The sequence below is a fragment of the Diplodia corticola genome (genome assembly GCF_001883845.1).
Source record: "Diplodia corticola strain CBS 112549 chromosome Unknown scaffold34, whole genome shotgun sequence".
Taxonomy (NCBI): domain Eukaryota; kingdom Fungi; phylum Ascomycota; class Dothideomycetes; order Botryosphaeriales; family Botryosphaeriaceae; genus Diplodia; species Diplodia corticola.
Genome location: NW_017971513.1, coordinates 368,067 through 377,797, shown reverse-complemented (window position 1 = coordinate 377,797; position 9,731 = coordinate 368,067). Strand labels below are relative to the sequence as shown.

General features: G+C 56.9%; 2 protein-coding genes across 2 annotated transcripts; both read left to right on the top strand.

The window, feature by feature from the left end:
- Window positions 1–1,115: 1,115 nt before the first annotated feature.
- Window positions 1,116–5,185, top strand: BKCO1_34000120 (uncharacterized protein; the record flags this gene model as incomplete). The annotated part of the gene is made up of 4 exons (XM_020274627.1): window positions 1,116–1,278; window positions 1,345–1,711; window positions 1,763–3,294; window positions 3,345–5,185. 4 exons carry the CDS (start codon window positions 1,116–1,118, stop codon window positions 5,183–5,185), a joined length of 3,903 nt encoding a protein of 1,300 aa, XP_020129325.1.
- A 3,100-nt stretch (window positions 5,186–8,285) lies between these two features.
- On the top strand, window positions 8,286–9,521 carry BKCO1_34000119 (uncharacterized protein; the record flags this gene model as incomplete). The annotated part of the gene is made up of 1 exon (XM_020274625.1): window positions 8,286–9,521. The coding sequence occupies one exon, from the start codon at window positions 8,286–8,288 to the stop codon at window positions 9,519–9,521; it is 1,236 nt and encodes a 411-aa protein (XP_020129274.1).
- Between the last annotated feature and the right edge of the window lie 210 nt (window positions 9,522–9,731).

Below are 9,731 nucleotides of genomic sequence, written 5' to 3'. Positions count from 1 at the left end.
AATAAAGACCGTATCGCATTTCTCTGACAAATCACGTGACACCCACCCACTATTGTGCAACACACAACAGCTCAGTAAGCTGTACGGAAGTAAAGCATAATCTGCCCCCCCAGTCTTCTTGGTTTCTTATCAACGGACCATTCGGTTATCCCGGCCAGAGCTCGCACACATTGCTGCCCCCAAACCGCCAAGGAACATAACCGCCAATGTGCTCGCACGGATCAGACGTTTGCGGCACAGCGCATCGGCTGCTTTCACCACTGTGGACGGTCGGTACTTATCGTGACTATGCAAACCCGGTAATCCTTACTCGCGATATCTGTCTTCTTTGGTACTCTCATTACTATCTCTTCCAGCATCACCCAAGTTTTCACAGCAAGAATTCCACCCTCCGGTCTGGTAACGTGTTCGACGACACCATTCCATTAACGGGGAGAAACCACAGCATCAACAAGCTGTGTGAGGAAGGACGTTAACAATTAGAAGCGTGCCGAGCACGCAGGACCTTGTTCACACATGACTGACTGTGCCTCATGCCAAGATATTTTAGGCGCCCGCTCTCTTCTTTTGGCCGAAGCGAACAGATCCTTCCCGAGACAGACGCGGCACAGCAGCTGTGATGCCCATCAACATTCACCTCGCTCCACCTACTCCGAGCCATTTGGACGCTCTTCTTGAGCTCGAGTATGTCCCGCACGCGTGCTGTCGAGGCAGGTTTTGGGCACGACGTACCAGTGTATTTTTCATTTCATACCGAGCTTCCTGGCGGCAGGCAGCAATGCTCGAACTGCATCCGCGCCAAATGCTCCTTAGCGAGATGGCCGGCCCGCCAGCTTGGTTTTAGCACCTGGGCCCGCTCGGTCAATCACTAATTTTGGCCCCGCCGACGAATGAAATGCCTCAGGACTCTATCGCGGCGGCTAGATCCTAGCGCTGCTGTGCCGCACGATTTCATTCATAGGTAGTACTACATACCCGCAGACCTCATGTCTCTCCTTCTCTAGCTTTTGATTATTTCCGAATCCGGTTACGTCGCTCCCCACGTCCTCCTGGTGAAGACATTGATTTCGAAGCGTGTTTGGTGCCTTTCTTGTTTTTCAGCTTGATACCCCCAAATGGATACCCCGCCTCCCTATTCCGATGCCCTCAACGGCCATTTTCAGACACGCAACGATCCCCGACCGTCAGATCATGCAAGCCGATCAAACATCAGAAGCCCCTTTAGGGCTTTTATTAACAAGTTCGACTCCGGCAGAAATAAACAAGACCACGAAGACCGTAAGCATCTCAAGACCTGTAGGGAGAGGACTGTTATTTGGACGGTGTCATCTAATTGCTCCTCAGATACTGAACGAGTTTGGAAGCCTATAACCTTGAACGCGCCGATCCTCACAATTGTTATCCTCATTTCCGGAGGCCTGATTGCTGTTGTCCAGATTCTACTTGCGAACAGCCAACACGATGACGGCATCATCTTCGCAGCAGATATCAACGACCTTCCCCTCAACAAATCATTCTCATACCTCTACCTTCCCACTATTGTTGCAGTCATCTACAGCTTTCTGTGGACATGGATCGACCTCGATGCGAAGCGACTTGAGCCCTACTATCAGCTATCAAAGGAAGGTGGTGCCCTGGGGAAGGACTCTTTGTTGTTGCAATATCCCTTTGAGTTTGTAGCATCTGTACCGCTCAAGGCAGTCAAAAACAAGTGAGTGGTGGCCTATCTTGACGCTTGATGTATTGCTGCTGACCTGAAAAGACACTGGCCAGTTTTCACCGCCTCTTTTGCAATGGTCCTCATATTTTGGGGAGTAACACCTAGCCAAGCAGGCATCTTCGCCACTGACACCATCAACCGAACTTTCACCATGCCTATGGCTAGATCGACCGGCCACCTTTCCCTCGCAGAGCAGCAAGACGGCCTAACAGCGACATACGCACAGTCAGCCTACAACATTGCCTGGTTGAACGAGACTTTGCCAGCTTTCATGACTAGGGATTACATGCTTGCTCCCTTTGGCCCCCTGGAGACTCTGGCAGATACGAAAGACGCGGAGACATGGACGGCACCCACATTAATGTATTCCGTTGATTTGGACTGCATACAACCTCAGAAGATGAATGATTCTGGTTTCATCTCCTACAAAACGGAAGACTGCAACGTGGACCACCCCACATACCCCTCGGACACGGACAAGGAATTCGCTACTATTTACGTAGGTTACGGCTACGAGGATGGTTTTGCTGATTGGTATCTCGGCGCCTATTGTGGCGCAAATACTACTGAGAAGTTTTTGGTCCAATGGACACAGAAGGACTCGACATACAAGCCAACATCCCCGTACGATTCCCCAGTCGCCCCGATCAAGAATGAGACAGCACTCTACTGCGAACCGACATACTTCAGCCAAGCCGTCAACGCCACCGTGTCCGTATCGGGAAGAAGCCCAGTGGATGTTGTCGCTACTGGGCCCAAGGTGCCTCTGCGGGAGGACATCTTCAACACTACCAACTTCGGATGGGGAATGGCGTCGGGCAGGCAGAAATTCAAGAACCGAGGGGATTATCCTATTATCAGCTGGCCGTCAATGAAGGATCAGGTGCAAGATATGGATCTGGACCTCACATATCTCGGACCGATGGCTGGATTTGCGATCGCTGCGTACCAGCGCTCGGCTATCGACTATCTGGATCCGGATCTTTTGAAAGCTTCTTATCAAGCCGCATACCGCTTATTGTTTTCTCGCCAGATGGTGGACATTTTGAGCAATGAACTCGACAGCTCGACAACAATGACGGGAGTTCGACAGTACACTTCAAGAGCGGTCATTGTCGTTCCTGCTTTTGCCTACCTGGTCGAAGGCCTGTTGGGACTTGTCATCATTTTTGCCGCTCTTCTCTTATGCGTTTCCATGGCCAGACCCCGGAACCTGTCGTCGAACCCGGCAACCATAGGATCCATGATGGCTCTTGTTGCTGAGCAGGAAGGGTTGCTTTCATTTTTGAAGAGTCATGATCAATCAACGGATAAAGAGCTGAGGAATGCGGTCAAGAAGAAGAGATTTGAACTAGCAAAACCCGGTGCAACTAGTGGGTTCCAGCTGCAGTTGAGGGATCACGACACAGGTCTGGAGAATCGAGCTACAACCGACTTGAGCAGGTCTTCTCCATTCGTCGGCGGTGTGAGGCCTCTGGAGTTGCGCCTGGCAACCGGCCTTGTCTTCATTGGCATGAACATTGCTATGCTCATTGTCTTTGCTTTTTATTTTGTTAAGTCGAAGCGGGAGAATGGTACGTCATCAGATATTGTTCTCATGAAAGCAGCACTGAACTATTATTAGGACTGCCCCTTCCATCGACCAACCGGTTCGTCCGCCAGCTGGTGGAGAACTACATTCCTACCGCGATAGCAACCGTCATCGAGCCCGCGTGGGTTGTGCTCAACCGCATCCTCTGTACGCTTCAGCCATTCGAAGACCTCCGCCGGGGCAAGTCGAATCCCTCTAGCTCCATCACAGTCGACTACATTTCCCTACCACCACAGCTTATCTTCTTCAAAGCGATGAGGGCGCGCCATTGGGTTCTAGCTTCTGTCTGCTGGATGGCCCTTTTGTCTAACCTTTTGGCTGTAGCTTTCAATGGCTTGTTCAACGAAGGCATTGCCGATGTGGCGCATAGCACCAACTTCACTCAACCCCTCCGACCTATCATGGACATCACTGCTCTTAACAACACTGACACAGGCTTCGAGACAGTTCTGTTCAATCGTACAGTCACGGATCACTTCTACGTCGCCATGTCAAACTTGACGGCCGGAACGCCACTATCTTCCTGGACCGATGGGCGCATGTATTACATGCCGTTCAATGAGACGGCGCACAACAACACTTGGATGCGCAAAGCTGACACGAGAGCTTTTGGGGTTGAGATGTCCTGCATACAGCTGCAGGAGGGAGAGGGGTCGAATACAGTCCAGCACACGATGAGCTCAAACGGCCTGGCCGCCAATTACACCTTCGACATCAACTTTGGTGACCAGCTACCAACCTGCAACGAACGTCTGGAGATTGGTTACGGAGGAATCCCAAACAGTATCTTCGCCGCTGAATGGACCGCACGCCTATGCGACAGCGAATACACCGTGTCGGCATGGCAGAGAGGAAACGCCACCCGACGGGAGAACTACACCGTTACCGACGAAGACATCTCGACCGTCACCTTCCACTCGTTTGAGTCGACCTTCATCGCATGCCGACCGTACATCAAGACTGGCTTGGCGGAAGTCATCGTTGACAGCTTTGGAGTTGTCCAGAATGCATCCAATATCCGATATACTGACGAATCCTCAGACGAGTTCTTCAAGCAATCAGCCTCGGAAACGGCCAAATACATCAACTACATGATGGACTACAGTCGAAACTTGAGCGACAGTGGCACATTTGCGTTCAACTGGCATAACGATTCCTATCCAGATGACTTTTACAATTACCTGATCAGGGAGACATACGACACGAGCCGGCTGATCGACCCCATCGCGCCCGTTCCATCTTTCAACGAAGCGGCGGAACCGTTCGCCAACATCTACACGGAACTCGTGGCGCTGTCTTTCAGCGCCAATGCTCGCCTGTTGTTCCCACAGGCAACGGACCTCACCGTGGAAGGCTACAACATCAAACCGGAGACGCGCATCTTCATGTCCACGGCCATGTTCATCATTGCTGAAACCATCATCGGCCTGTATGTCATCGTCTCGATCATTGTCTACGTTCGCCGTCCCTGGAAGTTCTTGCCGCGGCTGCCGACCACCATCGCCTCCAATATCGCATATTTCGCCGCGAGCCACGCTGTGCTTGATCTTCAGGGGACGTCGGCGATGTCGGCAGGCGGTCGGAACAAGCACGTCCAGCAGATGGGTCACAAATATGGATTCGGGTCGTTCATCGGGACGGATAGGAAGGCGCACATCGGGATCGAGCGACAGCCGTTCTTCACAAGGTTGAGGAAGACGACAACGGGCCAACTAACATCAGGGTCGGAGTCTGAGGAGGAAGGCAGGGGCGGCGCGGTGGCGGAGCAGCAGCAGCAGCAGCAGCAAGAGAAGAAGCCATGGTCAACAAGACTCGCTCACCTGAAGAACAGACTGGTGGGCCGAGGCCAAGTGGTCGAGGGTGGAATGATCTAAATTTACAGGCAGCGGCGCCGCTTCCAAGACTCACAGCTGCAAGGCACCTCGTCCCCGTGTTGCGCGTCAGGACCGGAACCCCCGCTTTCCGATGACGAAACTCATGCAGAATAATAATGGAAGGTGGTCCGCACCGTGGCATGACTGCTGCGGCGAGCGGAAGGGAGAAAGCAGATCCAAGCGCGCACAGCCACATTCGAACAGCCCCCCCGCGCAGGGACGCGCAGGAGACAGAGCGCGCGGCCGCACGCGCCGACCCATGGGTTCCAAAGACAGGACCGCCGTCGATCCCCTCGGACGCATCCACCAGACGGAAGACAGCCTTGGCCTCGCAATCAAAGTCTGAAACGCGACGACGCAGCGACGTGTGGCGATGTTGGGAGGCGGCCTTAGCACGGTTGCCGCCGGGCGGCATACCCGAGGGGTCCAAGCGGTGACAGATGGAGGGGGCGGGCCCTTGTGCATTCATCAGCAGCGACTCTGAGAGCTGTGGCTGAGGCGATGGATCGTCCGCGTGCCCGTAGCCGCCGACGGGAGGTCACCGCTCCCCGTCCCGGGATTGGGATGGACATGCTACTGGTGCTGGCGAGGCGCTGGGCTCGAGCGTGGAGGATGGATTGGACGGAGTCGCCGACGAGTGAAGAGCTGAGGGAGGGTAGCGGCCATGGATGGGCAGATGAGTCAGGAGCATAGGCGCTGGGGTGGAGTCGGAGGTGTGTACGTGTATGCGCAAGGCTTGTCTTGGAGGAGCATGCGGGCAGCTGCGACTTCGTGTTTGTTGCCGCCGCTCATGCGGATGCAGGGTTGCTGGATCGGCATAGGGACTTCTCGGGCGGGCAGGCAGGCAGGCAAGCAGCCACAGGACATTCGTAGGCGCTGCAGGGGGCACGGCTGATGAAGGTTAGAAACAGTCTCTGGGGGAGAGTGCGGAGGCGCACAGCTGGCGTGGGGATGGGATCAGAGGCTGAAACCGGGAGGCAGGTTTCGTAGACAGCGTGTAGAGTAGCAACGTCGACCAGTCGTGGTGTGCTCATGACCTTGGCTGCATGGCGAGCGTGACGCAGGCGCAAACGAACGGCCGGCCACGTCTTGCGGGCAGGGACGTGTGTCGGGCCGACCGAGGCGGTCAGGGCAGGCGGCGCTTCGTGATGGCGGCCGCAGCCAATCGTCCGGCTCAGAGCAGGGAAATCCGACGCGGAGGCAGCGTAGGGCTGGCTGGCCCTCGTCTCCGGCCTTTGGGCGCACCCTATTTGCTGTGCCGCCCGATCACCCGCCATCTGCCTGCACTGACCCTCGAACCCACCGAACCCAGCCTCATCGCTGGCCGCCCACAGCCGCTCGATGCTCCTGCAGTGCGCAGCCGTGAGCCGCCTGTGCAACCATCCGCCACTCGCCTGGTCCCGGCGCAGCGCTTTCTGCCGTGCTCTCGTCCGTGTCACAGCGTCGCTCAACTGCCCGCCGCTGCAAGGAACAAACGGCCGTGGACCAGTGTGCGCAATTCCCGCTGCTGCGAAACTGCACCAGCAAGCTTGGATACACTTCAATTTTGGGCCTGGCCAATCCCGTGTGGCCGCGGCAGCGGCCGCCAGCCTTCGGCCATGGTTCCGGTGCGGGGTGGCAACCGGATCAGGAGAAGGGACTGGAGGCGAAAAAAAAGCGAAATCTACGGCGAATTCTCTCGCTCTGGCAGGTGTGGTGGCGTGCACATGGGCGGCGGTTGATCCTACCGTGGGTCTGGCTCCGCGTGCGAACCAGAAGTTTCAGGCCGTGGAGGCCGGCAATCGTTCGACCACAAGGCGCCTGCTCGGCCGCATTATTGCAGGCCGCATTGCAGGCCGCAACCTACCGACGAAGCGCGGGCGCCGGACGTCATCGCCCGCTGCAAAAGCAAACAGCCGCCGTGCTCGCCGCCCGGCCGCCCGTCGTGCTCGGCAACGCGTTGATGCAGCTGTTTGAGAAAACGAAGGTGAGGCCAGCTGCAGGCGGTCAGGGCGGCGGCCCGCGGGGAAGCATCTCCTCGTACCAAAGTGCATGGAGCTGACAACGTCTGGCAGCCCGTCGGTTTCAGACCAGAAGACCTTTCAGGCGGGTGGCCAACCAGACGGCCACGTCGGCCTTGACCGCGCTGGCGGCCATGCGAGCCTTGCCCGACGCGGTAAAGACGGTGGGGACTGGCTGCCAAAGGATGTGCGTCTCTGCCGTGTCCGATTGGCGTTCCTGAATGCACGCAAGGGTCAAGAGACCTGCTATCGATACGTCTGGGCCAGCCGAGCCGGGGGGGCCGCAGGGGTGCACGTCAACCCGGACCCTCTCTCTCTCTCTCACCTCCTCCCACCGCACGCTGCTACGCAGACTGCCGTTTCGAAACGCACGCCCCTAAAGCCCGCACAGCCAATCCCTTGGTCCGCATGGCCAGCTCGCACGCTCGTGCTGGCCCGCCCGCCGCCGAGCCCTGTCTGTGGCCGGAGCGTTTCTTCCTGTTTGGGCAACGGAGGAGCCTGGCGTTTGCTTCCTGTCGCACCTTTGATGATCGGTTCCAGCTCTCTTGCCTCTCATCGACGAGCTTTGTCCTTCCGGCGCGGTGCCGTAACCGCGCAGCTACAGACGTGGGGAATCCTGCCCGACATGCGCCCTCTACCAGCCTGTGCCTGCCACACGACCCGCTGTGGCGCCAGATGCTGCCGGCGGCATGCAGCCCGCCTTAGACCGTACCACTCATCCAAGCATGCGAGAAGCTTGTTTCCGCCTCTGTGCTCCTGTCAGGGGCCTTGCCCGTAGATCCCTCAGCTTGTATAAGTATCATCTTGGTCGCACTGTTGTGCTTTCCTTCCCATCATCAACTCATCTACTCTTCAGAGCTTTCCCAAGGCTAGCCCTTTTACCTTTCTCTTCATCTCTTTGCTTCGTTCTCGCCTGCGGCGGAACATCCTATCCTTTCAGGACCAATCGACTTCTGTGAAGTTCCCGAGCCTTAGCACTCATTGTCTGGTTGTTGAACCTTGTCTTTGGACAAACCAAGAAATCAAGCATCGCACAGCTGGTCTAGCGATCTCTCAACAGCCCTAACGCTCCGACTTTACCGACTATACACTCCTTCGAGATGTACTCCAACGCTTTGGTCTCTGTGGCTCTGGGCCTCTTCGGCTCGGCTTCTGCCCACATGATCATGAACCACCCCGTCCCCTACAGCTCCTCCAAGGTCCAGAGCAGCCCTCTCGACGGCACTACCTACGCCTTCCCCTGCCAGGGTGGCACCGACGCCAGCTACTACACGGGCACTGCCACCGAGATTGCCGCTGGTGACAACACCACTCTCAGCTTCACTGGCTCCGCCGTCCACGGTGGTGGCTCTTGCCAGGTCTCCGTGACCTACGAGAGCCCCCCACCTGCCGACCAGTCCAAGTGGAAGGTCATCCACTCCATGATTGGTGGCTGCCCCGCCTCCGCTTCTGGCAACATCGCCAGCGCCGGCACCGACTCTGACGGCCGTCCCAACGGTGTCCAGTGCGACAGCGACAGCGGCTCCGACTGTGTCAGGGAGTACTCGATCCAGATCCCCAAGGAGCTCAAGACCGGCAGCGCCACTTTCGCCTGGACCTGGTTCAACAAGATCGGCAACCGCGAGATGTACATGAACTGCGCTCCCATCAAGATCACCGGTGGTGCCGACAGTGACGACTACTACAACTCTCTTCCCGATATGTTCGTTGCCAACATCCCCGGCAAGTGCACCACTGGCAACGGTGTCGTCAAGTTCCCCAACCCTGGTGAGAGCGTCGAGACCGGTGACACTGTCGACTCTGCTGCCATCGGCACCTGCGACTCTGGCCTGAACGCCAACGGCGGTGGCAGCTCTGGTTCCGACTCTGGTTCCTCGGGCTCTTCTGCTGCTGCTACCCCCGCTGCCTCCACCCCGGCCGCTGCCGCTAGCACTCCTGGCGGCGTCTTCGCCCCTGGTGCCGCTTCTGCCTCTTACACTGCTACCTCTATGGCTACCGTTGTTGTCACCCAGTCGTCGGCTGCTGCCGCCGCCGCCACTACTCCTGCTGCTACCCCTGCTGGCTCTTCCGGTGCTGCTAGCACCCCTGCCAGCAGCAGTGGTGACTGCACTTCTTGCTCTTCCAACGGCTCTGTTGTTTGCATCGGCTCCGACTCTTTCGGCATCTGCAACAACGGTTGTGCCGTCAAGCAGGCCCTGGCCGCCGGCACCACTTGCTCGAACGGCAACATCAGCAAGCGCGACACCAGCAAGGTCCACAAGGACAGCCACCGCAAGGCCCACGCTCGTGCTCTGGCTCGTGCTGCTCGCAACCTCATCCACAAGGCGAGCGTCTAAATGGCTCTCGAACGAATCAATCTTGAACAGCACACAGTCAAGTACAGCACAGTTGAACGCTGCTCTCAAGCCTGTTGAGCGGGCTCTGAGGGCGGGGTCAGTCTGCACGACCCTCATGATATTTATTCACTTCTCAAACCACAGCCATCATGGCCTTAGCATTTTTGGAGTCTTTACGAACATTCTTCTCTTCACTTCTTAGACTGAGCC